Source organism: Macrobrachium rosenbergii, chromosome 2 (assembly GCF_040412425.1).
Source record: "Macrobrachium rosenbergii isolate ZJJX-2024 chromosome 2, ASM4041242v1, whole genome shotgun sequence".
Classification (NCBI taxonomy): domain Eukaryota; kingdom Metazoa; phylum Arthropoda; class Malacostraca; order Decapoda; family Palaemonidae; genus Macrobrachium; species Macrobrachium rosenbergii.
In genome coordinates, this window is record NC_089742.1 from 74,286,125 (window position 1) to 74,300,393 (window position 14,269).

Consider the following 14,269-nt stretch of genomic DNA (forward strand, 5'->3'; position numbering starts at 1 on the left):
ATCCATATAACAAAATATATAATTTTCTTATTTAGAAGCTTAAGCAGAAAGTAAACTTGAGAAAACATCCCGTCGTTAGTGATTCTTGAAGCTGAGAAAATACAAAAAAAAAAAAAAAAATTGCAGAAGTAAAGTTTACTGTGGAGTAAGTATTTACAACAATAACTGGAAATGAGGTTTCATTCTCAGAAATAGCCAAGAATAACCAATGTCAGTGTTCCTTGAAAGGCATCCTAATCCGAGGAACTGAGTCGCTGATCGCATGATTTATGGAAGATGAAGTAAGAGACTTAAAGTCAGGTTGTGACGATCCTAAATTGGGACTCTATGGCCACAAATACAAAGATCAGAGGCAAACGCAATAACTAATTGCATTTCAGATTAAGTATTTTTTCACTAACATCTCTATGGTCAAAACTGTGGATTTTAACAAAAGCCCAGCCGCAACAAAAACAAACAAAAAATGTAAAATAAGTTTTAGAGATGTGATAAATGCCTCCCTAAGGCGAAATTTGAGGGTTTGTAAGCAGAATGCAAACTTCACAAATAACAGCAGCACCATATTTCCAGCATTCTTACTACAACATGTTTCAAATTGTACTAAGATTATTTTCGTCATGTTCTCACTGAAAATGCCAAGAATATATCTGGTTCTATTAACTTATTATCTAATCTCTAATTGATAATTTGGAAAACAGATCCTAATTTCTCTGGTTGAAAAAGAAATGATAGATAAGAGAAAAACCTATAAGACTCTTCAACTGCTGATATGAATAGGAAGATTGCCACGTATACACCCATTAAAGAAAGGAAAATTGCTTCTGAGTCTTGAAACTCAAACCTGGCAGCTACTTGCCAAGATGACCAACATCTGACTAATTTTGCCATAGAAACGTCTTGAGATCTTTGTTTAGAGGGGTTTTGGCGCCGTTTCAAATACTCTAGATCACTCTAGCGCCAGTACTGCTAAAACACAGAATCTATGAGGTATTAACATACCATATTCAATTAACATATAGTACGTTTGGAAATCCCTTCTTTGTAATATAAACTTAATGTCACATCCATTTAGCAATGCCACTCAAATACAGTTCTGCAGTACATTACTGACACAAAGAGATCATAGCTGCAGGACTTACTTGCATTTGTCAGTACTTTCCTTGTAGTAGGAGCAGTTCAGTTTCTCATATATTTCCTCCTTTCCTGTCTGTCACAGCAATGCCTGTCCTCGTGTATTTTCTGGATGGTAAGAAATATCTTTTGCCTGCTCTTTGAGAGGAGTTGGAGTTTGTGTTAGTGAGACATCTAGCAAATATGCTATAGAGATATACCTGAATGAATGACTTTTTACCTTTGTTTTCTAACTTGGGTAGGCTTTTGTAGACATTTTTGCGTATAGTCCTAGATCTTAAGACTGAGGGGTATCCTATAACTACTGTAGCGGTGCATTTTGATATATGGACTGCATCTTGGTTTATGTCTGAGCTTTATTCCCATCATGAAAATTTGTTCAGTGCCATTTAAATAAGCAATTTACACACTATCTTTAAAGCTGAAATCCACAATCACCATGGCTGACCTCTCCATTGCAGCTATGTCTGGCTATATGAAGTGGGGCCACCAAAACGTTTTCGTGGGTAAATTAGATTGCATTAAAGATTCTTTCTCTTAGTAGACAGACAGTCAGCCCCACTTCGAGTTTGACAGCAGTAAAGTTCACCAGCACACTTTGAAATTGTAAATCATCACCTCTTCCATAATTTTGGCTTCTAAATTCCCAAAAATCCCAATAGAAGGTCAGATGCACCTCAGCACTGAATTTAAACACACCACCTCACACATAGTCACCTTAATAATACTATCATCCTTGAGCCAATATGGCTTACCATGGAGTGGCGGAAGCTCTGGATTTACAAATTCTAGAAACAAAGGTTGAGAACAGGGAGAATTGAATTGAACTGAATACAGAATTTATGCCAAAAGCCAAGAACTGGGACCAATGAGGTCATTCAGAGCTGAAACGGAAATTCACAGCAAAAGCTTGAAAAGTGTAACAGGAGGAAAACCTCGCAGTTGCACTATGAATCAGTTGTTACGAGAGGGTGGAAAGTAAGATGGAAGAAAAGGAATATGAAAGGAGGTACAGTAAAAGGAACGAAAGGGGTTGCAGCTAGGGGCCGAAGGCACGCTGCAAAGAGCCTTAAGTAACGCCTAAAGTGCACCGCATGAGGTGCACTGACGGCACTGCTCCCCTATGGGGAAGAGCAGGGAGAGGTATAAGGACCAGCGTCGTTATAGTTCATCTACTGGTAGTGGCTTACTGCCAAATGGAAGGTACTTTGCGTCCTACCTATGCACTTTTACCAGTATGAATTAATTGAGAAAGATTCTTGTTTCACACAGCATTTGTTGAAATTTAATTTTTTCTGCTTTCTTAACATTAACATCTTAGGTTTATTTATTTATTTTTTTTGTTAGAAAAACGTAGTTTCTGCAAGGCAAAGCATGAAATAAAACTAATTCACAATAAATAGAGAACTATGCAAAAATTTTACATTTTAACCATCTAGAAAGAACTAAGAAAATCTTTATCAAAATATATCAAATGAAAAAAGGAACAGAATATGAATACTATTTTCTTCAGTAATCTCCCGTGTACAAGGTTAAAAAATTTTTTCCTCATGGAAACATTGTAGCTCACGCCTACATTAGCAACTTGATAGGTGCTAGCACTACAAAAGGAAGCTGCCTGTACAATCCGTGACGCTAGTCTCAAACCAAGGGTCCCCTAGATGAAGAAGTGGGTTGAAGTCAGGGTTGACCACTAGAGCATGAAAGCAAATGGCCTACACCCAGGAAGAGTGTTGGCAGTGATTCTCGAGTCTCCAAGCGAACGTTGAGCTTTGAGATATCACAAGTGATTGCCTGAAAGGAAACCGGCGTTTTAGAGACTTTTGAAAATAGCGTGGTTTGGGCAGGAAGACTTAAAAGTTCTGTTGGCGTCTGTCAGACATTACGAAAGGCAATTGAAATGTTGTAACGACACCTGAAAAATATGTCCGTTCAATAAGTCTCCGATGTGCGACTTTTTGAACTCGGAATACAGGTACTGCTAAATAGTTTAATAACAGCTAATATGCTTTGAAAGGAAAGGTTACAGAAATTTTGAGTCATTATTATTATTATTATTATTATTATTATTATTATTATTATTATTATTATTATTATTATTATTATTATTATTTCAATCACAGTAATGGGAGGTGTTTATAAAATGTACTGATATTTAAAAAAATATATATTAACCAGCGACACTAACATAAAGTAAGGAAGACAGTACTTCCTTACCTGTCGGATGGAGAGCGAACACCTGAACCGGAAGTTCACTTTCTCCAGGGGGCTTCATTTGAAACGGAAGGAGGAAAGGAAATTTCCTCCACAGAAAGAGGGAACACTAAGCCATCTGACCACATAGAGACTTAGATCGTCGAGGAATGAATGTAGCAATTATAACATGGTATTTAATTTTGTTGTAGCAGGGAAATTAATTAAAACAACGGTGTTATGGTGACGTGGCCATAAAACGTACTTCCCTACTGTATGTATGAGTTCTACCGTGTGAATCAGACTCTCCTGATTTGCAGGTGTTCCAAAACAGTCATAACATCTGTGCCATGAAATGCCTGTCTATTTTTATTGGTTTGGAGAGAGAGAGAGAGAGAGAGAGAGAGCTTGGTAGTAAGGTAATAAGGTAATTCGTTTCGTCATTCGTTAAAATGTCGGTGGTTATCAAAGCCTCGATCACAGCGTTTTCGTTCCCGTCTGCCACAGCAGTCAACTGCAAGCTGTTAACGCACAATGGGATAACAAGACAATGGTACATAGGAGGCGTGTCCATGTCACGCAACGAGGCGTTATGAGCTGCAATTGCGTCGTCAGGCTTCGCGTGTCGCAATATTTTCTGTGGATTGAGGAACGTAAATTCCTGAGTCAATCTAATTCCATCGAGAATTATAAAGTCTTTCTTTGACATTCTTTTCAGTCAAGAAGGTGAGGCACTGGGAAGGCACTCATCTGAGTACTGCAAAAGAGGGCCACACGTTCAAAAAGCCAAAAAAAGAACGAAATATTAAGGACGGCAAAAGTTTCTTTTTATTGTTCTGTTACAAAGTTCTTATAAACATGGAGAAGCAAGGGTCGGTGAACATGTACTTTTAGCTAAGTGATGTCTCTGATAATATGGTGGTGTAGAACATTAAGGTCTGACGCAGTTGCACCACAGCGCAGCTGTAGAGGGCTAATGGAATAGCTAGAGTCGGACCACAGACCAGAGCCAGAAATAGATGGGTTGCCTTCAGGATTATTATGCATATTCAGAGCGGCCAAATCTTCATAATACAGGGTGCGTTCGTTCCTCCATCGACCATCGATAAATCCAGGACTGGATAAATCAATCTGCAAATCTGAACGTAGTACGCGTCTCCCATTAGCTGAAAATCGTCGAGTCGGACAGAAAGAAGACGACGTTCCCACGTAAATGACAGCAAATTATGATCTGTCTTACGTAGGGCAAGTTCGCTTTCACAGTCATTTTCTAAAGTTACAGAGGAACCACCAGGTAGCTAGAAATGCCTGATCAGCAGTGCACAAAGGTTCCCAGTCAAGATATTTGGTGTTTGTTTGTTCTTTCTGCCCTGGGTCTTCCACAGCTCTTGCAATTATATAATAATTAATAATGATCAGATACCATCACTGGGTCCTCATTTATTCATTATGACATTAAAAGCTTTAAGCAGTTTTATTACGAATCCTATTTTATATCAACTAGGTCGCCATCTGTAAGATAGGCAATGACATACTGCATCACAGTTGTTATATTACAAATGGTATTTTAATTTTGGTTGTCCGTTCTGTAGAGCATATGATAAGACATGTTGCAAGTTCAGGATCTTTTAAAGAGACTGATTCATCTATGACATATTAATTCAAATATTCAAGTAATGACAAATTGAGTATATTAAGTAATTTACATGTATATAATATATAGATACGTTTGTACTTATTCACATATGCAGTACATTCAAATATATGTATACAAAAAACTATATATATGTAATATATATAATGTATATATGTATAATATATATATATATATATATATATTTATATACATGTATATATATATATATATATATATATATATATATATATATATGTATTTATATACATATGTGTATGTAAATATATATATATATATATATATATATATATATATATATATATATATATATATATACTATATATATATATATATATATATATATATATATATATATATATATATATATATATATATATGTGTGTGTGTGTGTGTGTGTGCAATGCACACGAACTTACAAACGACTAAAAAAATATTAGCACTTAGCAGGAAAACGAGGGGCCTACCCACTTTTGTTACAGAGGTCAGATCTCCATTAACAATTTTCTGTTACAATAAAAAGATGAGATTTTGTATATTCGTAAGCTGATATTTATATTTTGCAAAAGCTTTCCCTTACAAAACTGGATTTAATTATATTTGTTTCCAACATGTTATTAGAACAAAAAGCTTTTGAGCACCTGCTTATTTGATAGCATGATAGCTTCACTAACCTGAACTAAAATTACTATTCAGTTGCGCATATCTTAATAATTTATGCTGTTCTAAACTTTTATCCAACGATTTTCCATTTTGAACAAAACAAAATTGAAACATGACTCACATGGGATTTTATAAACACCTTTTAGCATTACTGGGGAGACCTTTTCAACTGCTTTTTCATTGTAATTTTGTTATTAAACGCTTTAATAGCTCTAAAGCACTTAAGGAGATGGAATATCTTTAGAATTATCCCTGGCAAAGATCGAACATCACCCACCCCCGCTAGCATGGGCACATTTCAACTCATGGGTATTCGATACTGGTTCACAGCATACTTTTATCCACCCACGCTTTCCTGCAGAACTAATCATGCCCAGCTAAATGAGTCTAGATGCACTGGCCACCTTCACAGACGACAAGTTATATACTTGTAAGTAGTCTGATTTCCTGATCATTTGCCATTAGCATTGTTCTTTGTTCGTTGTATCCTCTGTTAGCTCACTGCAATCGCCTCTGGTTTGTAAAAAATTTACATGGTTTTTCACTCTCTGTCTCTAATTGCATGCCAGATATATCCTTGTGGTAGTTTGTCTTCTTTATTGTTTACCGTTTGTGGCTTCATTTCATCTTTGTAATGCGTAATAAAATCAGTTATAAGCGTTGGAATTCGTCATAGTTCCTTTGTAGAATGTTCGTCCACATTGTCATGGTGACTTTTCGTTCCCTCTCTCTCTCTCTCTCTCTCTCTCTCTCTCTCTCTCTCCTGTTATCCTGTTATTTTAAGCAGTCTTAATCACAGCACAGAAACTTGCCCTCATTGCGTGTTATTTCTCGTTGTTATTCGTCTTTTATAATACGTAATTCACTCTGCCATTCCTTGTACCCCTGTCATGCACTGTAATTATATTTCGCTTCCTTTCTGCCCTTTCGTTATTTGTGGATTTGTACGCTGTTGTCGTTGTTATTCGTCCTTGTACACGCGATTGTTCCTTGCCGTTCATTGCGTTTTGTTACTTCACAATATTTTATTTTCGTAACTGATGAAACTTAATTGTCATTTGTGAAAAATTCATGATTTTTCTTTTCTTACATATCATTCATAGAACTTCCGAGGCATCAAGGTTACATTCGATACAGAATTACAGCTCTTGTACCGTTAAACCTAAAATCCCCGACAAGTCTATTAAGCATAACTGTTGGACAATCGCCCCGAGAGTTTTACTGAAGTTAACACGTGTATGCTTAAGGAAAGCTTGAAATCTACTGCAAAATGTTATGTAAAATTGCCCTGGATATTCGGGGATGAATACGCACACTCTCTCTCTTTTTTGTCTCAAATTAGAAAGCTCTAGAATAGAAAGCTGCCATTGCTGGGCAGAGGTAATTCTGGGGTTGTCAGTTCTTCAACCATGAGGCTGCCTCCTCACCTGCTTTGATTACTGTCTAACAGCCAGGTACAAATGCAAGCATGAGGATGGCAATGTCAGCTGTTCACTGTGTGTCAGTAACTTCTTAGCCACAGCTTAGTTTTAAAAAAGTGTTATTCTGTACTTTTGAAATAAAAATACATCTTACTGTCTTACATTTATACGACGGTAGTAATCACTCTTGTACAACAGATTCATTTCTTTGGACACCGCTGTATTTCTCTTTTCCCAAAAATATAATAGGATAATCAGAGATGGTGACCAGTGTTGCGTTCCCATGGAGCAGCCTATGACTCAGCCATGAAAGAAGTAACATTTCTTGTATGTCATCGGAGCTAGAAATGGTGCCAACAAATTGAGAAAAAGAAAAAACTGAGATAAAGCATAACCAAAGGAGAAACAGGGAAACAGAGTGAATTGTTGGGGAGAGAGAGAGAGAGAGAGAGAGCCATGTCACCAACTGACAGAATCTTGTATTTCACTTGTGACTTTCAATCAGAAAGCCAGCATAGTGCCACACCTGCACACAATCTTCCCAGCTTCATGCAATTTGGCCCTTCAACTGAGTTCTGCAAGATTTTTATGTTTCAGTCTGGAACAGAAACTTGGACAAACTATTTTGAATAACCAAACAAGGGAAACATTTTCACTCTGGACTAACCTGGCCAAACAGCAAATAATACTTTGATCACCAATGAACTAACAAAAGGAAATATATTCACTCTGGACTAACCTGGCCAAGCAGCAAATAATACTTTGATCACTAAAATAATATTTTGATCACTAAACTTTGATCACTACTAACTAAAAAGGAAATATATTCACTCTGGACTAACCTGGCCAAGCAGCAAATAATATTTTGATCACCAATAAACTAACAAAAGGAAATATATTCACTCTACTAACCTGACCAAGCAGCAAATAATACTTTGATCACTAATGAACTAACACTGTAGCAAATTGCCTACTGCATAACAGAATAACTTATTTCCAAAAGCTTCTCATTATGGAAAGGACTTAAATTCAGGTCAAAGATGACAGGTGAGTCTGCAGGAACAATACAGTAGCTGGTGCCATAAATTGCTAAGACGTTGTGAAACTATTCATCTATCCGAGATCCCAAAGACAACGAAGCACAAGTCAAAAATCGTGTTCAGGGTGCCTGAAGATAATCTCTAATTTTTTCAGCCATGATATCATAATGCTCAAGAAAATCGAGGACATTGCCCACATTAACATGAAAATGGTTTTGGAGGGACTATACTTGTGCTCAAGGTTGTTCAAAGAGTTAATCGTTGTTGAAGCAAGAGATCGATGACATCCATACCAGGACAGCGAGAAGAATATATAAATAATGAAGAAAACAGCACTTCACTCAGCTACAAAAAAAATTGAACCTCACTCTACTACTGAAGATGTCCAAGAAAAGAAAACCTGTAGGTTTTATAGCTGAGATAATCATCCTGCAAAACACTATAGCTATGCAGACACCACTTATGAATACGGCAGAAAGACAAGATAATATCTGTATCAGTCGTAACAATGCAACACAACAAAAATTTGCTTTAAAAAAAGTTATTGTGTTTCAAGATCGACATTGGAGCCTTAGATAATTTACTCGACGGGGGTGTGGAATAATTGAGGAAATAGATTATACTCTCTAATCAGCAACCAGTTACCAACTTTGGAATGATTTTATGATAGAAGATATCTTGGAAACCAACCAACCCCACTCCTACTCTGGCGAAGCCATGTCATTGTTTTAACAACTCCATTGTTCAATCTTCCAGGCAGGTTGACAGTTCAAGGACAGGATATCAATCTCATGCCCCCTCCAGACAAAACGACATGGCCTACCTGGTACATTTCTCATTCATCCCAAAAGATGGAAAACAAGAAAAGGAAGCAATGAAGTGGTAACTGAGAGAATACAGCCTACAAGTGGACAAGATGGTATACTAGAGTATACGGTGGGTATCATTTTTTTCATACTATACCATGGACGTCGGCAAAAGAAAGACCCATACTGGCGTCCTCTGATTGTTACCAAAGCATTTAGGAGTTGCAGGATCTTACTAAAGTGACCTAACTAGTGCCATCATACTGGATAATTTCATTCTTGCTATTGGACAGATGAAAAAACTAACCCTGCAGGAACACTGGGGATACTAAGACAGCGAGTACGAACAACCTGAGGTACAAAGGTCGAGAGGTCATCTTTAAGATCCTAAATTACAATATTTCTGTCTCCTAGAGGACAACACTCCGCCCTTCTGTTACATCATTTTAGAACACAGCGCTGTATTTAGCATTTTCCAACACCCAGGTACAAATCAAAGATGAACAAACAAGAAATCCCTGTTTAGGAAAGAGAGGGACCAATTGAACAGAGTTCCTTGTTTAGGAGAAAAAAAAATTAGGCCTTTTAGGCCCAGGGGTTTATTGAGTTAGCGATGTTTTGATCCCAAAATTGATTACCAGATGCTTTAGAACAAAGGATGGGGATTTTAATTCGGTTCACCAGAGAGGAGACAGATATTTCTTGGCTTTTAAAACGTTTCCTTAATTACTGAGCCTAAATCTAACAGTAATACAGGGAACCGTTACTTCACTATACCGTTGATTTCAGCTGTGAAATTTGCACATGAATAGTGAAATTGAAGGAACAGCTAAATATAACGCCTGAATCTGCATACAGCGTAAAAATCAGTGTTCTGAATGGCCGAACCTCCGATGCTTTATAAAGGAAATTTCAGTATCTGGGACACTGAAGGTGACATGTTTATTTTTCGGCTCATTTGCCTGAGTGAAGCAATGCTTTAAAGTGGCAAACATCTCCAATCAAAAATGTTGATTTCTGGTCCCCATAACCCTCTACTAAGATTGAATTTGGATTCTTGTCATCAGTAGGCATCAGACCAGCCACGATTCATTTTTACTTATACAAGTTAGTTACGGAAATAAATTCATAAACCTAATGGGAACAGCTTCATTTTCTTTCATAAACCTATTCTGAGGGTAAAGGACCATCCAGAACACTGTTATAATACAGCCTCTTCTAAACTGATTGCGATCTCTCTCTCTCTCTCTCTCTCTCTCTCTCTCTCTCTCTCTCTCTCTCTCTCTCTCTCTCTCTCTCTCTCTCTCTCTCTCTCTCTGTCAAGTAGTCAGTGCTTTAATCTTTCCAGTTTTGATTAGGTTTCCATGATGCTCTACGAATAAATTTGCATATGATAATTGCAATGCTCTTTTTTCTCTCAGTAAAGACAATCCTTGCAAAGCTGCTCTACTTGAATCTTAAACTCACACAACAGTTTTTTTAATAAATTGTTGATTCTAACAGTAAATTCAACAACGAAAAATACATTCAGCTGGAAATATAGATATATTATGGTTGGGACAGAGCAGATATCACTATAACACACACACATATAAATATATATATATATATATATATATATATATATATATATATATATATATATATATATATATATATATATTTATTATATATATATGTATATATATATATATATATGTATCTATTTATTATATATATATATGTATACATATATGTATATATATATATATATATGTATATATATATATATATATATATATATATATATATATATATATACATACATACACACACACATAGTATATATTTACACATCTGAACTCACACAGTAGAATTTTAGATAGTAAACTCAGCGGTAGCCAATTTCACATTCAGCTGGAAATATAGACCTGACTTGCGTGTGTGTGTGTGTGTTTATAAGATAACAATAAAATAAAATACATTTATTTCAACTCACCCCTACTGTCATAACTTGCGGGTCATTCATTTTCCCGTTAAAAGGGTCACCGTTATTGTTGTAGGATGGTTGAGTGAAGAGCTGTCCATACATCCACTCCTCGACTCGCTCACCGATCCAAGCAGACTGACTACCGGGCCGAGATCAAATGAGAAATAGTCAGGGTCTCTCTCTCTCTCTCTCTCTCTCTCCTCTCTCTCTCTCTCACACTGTCTCTCCCCTTGTTCGCCCAACTGTGATCTACAGTCCGCTTCGTCGATGCGCATAGGTTTTTCTCCCCTCAGTAACTTGTAGCTTTCAACTCACTACTCTTGCGGTCGTGGCTTCTTCCTTTATCGATTATACACAACTATGTCCACAGTACAGTATCAGGTAAAAGCACAGGTTTCCTGTGTGCATTAGACCGAAACACAGTTCTACATAAGATCCTCTTCAAATAATTTCAAGTCTCATTAAATAGCTTCACAATTGTATTTCTAACGGAAGAGGGGAGAAGGTAGGGGCTGTCTACTGAAGGTAATAAAACTAAAAATAAATAGGAACAAGGAAAAAGAATGAACTCCCAGAGGCAGCAAGCGTCCCTCCTGAGAGTATTTCTAGTAATGCCAGTGTAGGTAAACTTTAACCAGAGCACAGGTGCGATGAAATAGAGGCAGGGAAGAGCTGTGAAGGGGCACGGTTAGCGGTTGGTTTCCCCCTCCGGCTCCAGAGTGTTTCCTTGAATTTTATTGTGGTAGTTCCAGTATTATGTTGCATATCATTTTGAGAACTTAAGCCAGTGGATATTTTTTACTTGTTTTGCTGGTGATAGTTTGAATAATTTTGACTGATGTTTGGTTCACTTTGTTAGCATGCGTTCTCTGTACGTCTTTAAAACTGGATATTTCCAAAGACGAAAAATTCAGGAGGCAGGTAATGCCAGAAAGCAAAACGTTTCCACGCTGTCCGAATTATAAACCATTTCTTTTTCAATTTGTCCTATTTGCTTTTAATTGTGCAGTTATTACTTCTTTTGAAATTAATCAGTAATATGGAAAGGAATTACCAATATCTATTACAGATCAGGTAAAGATCCTAAACATACTGTATTTTCTTACAGGCTAATGCACGAAAGTTAGAAAGAAAAAGTGTAAGCTTACTAACAAGGGTTCACGCATACCAAGTCCTGGATGGAGATGAAAGCCTTATTAAACTAGTTACCTGCCTAAGAACCAAATGTCAAATAAAAAGGTTCACGAAGAATCTTGAATTTAATTTTAAAAATGATAAAAGAACTGTATCTTGCAGGACCTCAATCATGAATTCAAAACGACCTTCTAAACTGCGCATGCAAAATTTTTACCAATCATATATTTCAATACCAACTAGCTTCTTTGGAGGTGAACGTCAGGGAGGAGGAAGAGGCCAAGTCCGACTGTGACCAGGAGCTTCATTGAAAGTCAAGAAGCGATAGTTTCTCTGTGCAGGATGGTGTAACGGCAAACCCCATTTCTGATTCAAAACTTTCATGAAAGCCTTATCAGAAAGTATGCATCTAGATCACACAGTGCGGAAAATGAGCGCTCTCATTGCGCCACCTTTCACGAGGTTTAGTCAATTATTATTATACATAAGAGCTGTTAGAGAAACGCTGTCTCTACGATTTTTATATGCATCGTTTAATTTTCCTTTTTTCAAGTAATTTTCAAGAATCATGAATTAGTGGCCGATGGGCGGACTTTTCCAGAAAAGTCGAAAGCAGGGCGCCAGAAATGTCATTCTGGTGCCGTTTACAGATCCATTTCCATTTTTATCTGACATCAGTGATAAACAGCTTGTTGCTTTTTATCTACCTGACTTACTTGGTCCTCTACATAGTCTGTTTTCTGCACACTGGAGTAAAGCATATATAAGAATATGGTACTTTATGCCAAATTTTTCTTTCATACATTCATTTTTCGTTTCTAATTTTGCTAAGGTCACCCACCTAATCAGGAGGAATTTGAATTTTGCCTCGTGAGAGGATAGTTTATTGGACACCCCTCCCATTCTGTCAGAGGCGTAGCATCAGTAAAATATACATATACAGGGACCCCCAAAAGGGTTGAGAATGTAGTGGCACAACCCCTGTCATAAGTACTGGGCTTTAACATTGAAATAAGTAGAGTTCGAGCTAAACATATATATATATATATATATATATATATATATATATATATATATATATATATATATATATATATATATATATATATATAAATATAAAAGTCAAATTTACATTTAAATAAAATAATAGGCAAAAGAAAAGGTGTGATACCCTCTCCTAAAGAAACACTCATCTGAGGTTGAATAATAATAGTAACAATAACATAATAATACATACATGGCAGCACAAAATAATAATAATGATAATAATAGTGGTAAAAACGCAGACACATGCGAAGAGTCTGCTTTGCCTGTGATTTCCCTGTACTTCGCTGTTAGTTCCGATTTCTGCAGAGCATCCATCAAATTGAGATTCTTGGACGTCGGGGCTCGCCGGCTGTTTTCACAGTCAGTTCTGACTTCTTGGTGCTTGCTGCCTTTTATAGAAGTAGCTGGTATCCAGAGGTTTTCACAAGAGGAAGGACGCTGATGAAGGGGATTTTCCTTTGTCAATAGGTAGTCTCAAAGTCCTGTAGACCTCATGGACCAATGAAGTTGACGCTTTTTAGTTTTCTGTAGAAGAACACTATTGTGACGGCTTTGTCTGTCCGTCCGCTCTTTTTCTGTCCACTCTCAGATCTTAAAAACTACTGGGGTTAGAGGGCTGCAAATTGGTATGTTGGTCATCCACTCTCCAATCATCAAACATACCAAATTGCAGTCCTCTAGCCTCAGTAGTTTTTATTTTATTTAAGGTTAACGTTAGCCATAATCGTGCGTCTGGCAACGCTATAGGACAGGGCACCACCGGGCCGTGGCTGAGAGCTTCAGGGGTCACGGCTCTTACAGCATTATAAGCTGTACAGAAAACTTGATTGCGCCGAAGAAACTTCGGCTCATTTTTTACCTGTTTAATCTAACGAATGAAAAATATGTATAAATTTGGATAATATATATATATATATTTGACTGGAATTTTCGCTTTGCAACTTTATCCTTTTATGTCATTTACAGTTCAGAACTATATGGTACTATGTTGTAACTGATGTTAGTTGGTTGCAGTTTTTGAGTCGCTTAATATGATAATGGATGAGCTGTGCAAAGATTTTTCAAGCCTTTCCTCACTTCATTACTCAACAGGATAGGAAAGTTATGACCTATGCCAGTGGTTCTCAACTCGTTTCAGGTCATGGACCACCAGCCCAATGAAAAACATTTTGCACGGACCATTTCATTTTTGAGTAACAATAAACAAAACA

General features: G+C 36.8%; 1 protein-coding gene across 2 annotated transcripts in view; it reads right to left on the reverse strand.

The window, feature by feature from the left end:
• LOC136848647 (ninjurin-1-like) overlaps positions 1 to 11,490 on the reverse strand; it is a 41,958-nt gene extending 30,468 nt beyond the window's left edge. Inside the window, exon 1 of one of the 2 annotated variants that reach the window (XM_067121067.1) lies at positions 10,887 to 11,490. In XM_067121067.1, the coding sequence (XP_066977168.1) occupies positions 10,887 to 10,979 (93 nt within the window). In that variant the 5' untranslated portion in view covers positions 10,980 to 11,490. The remainder of the gene's footprint in view (positions 1 to 10,886) is intronic. The other variant, XM_067121061.1, reaches the window with a different exon arrangement.
• Positions 11,491 to 14,269: the final 2,779 nt, after the last annotated feature.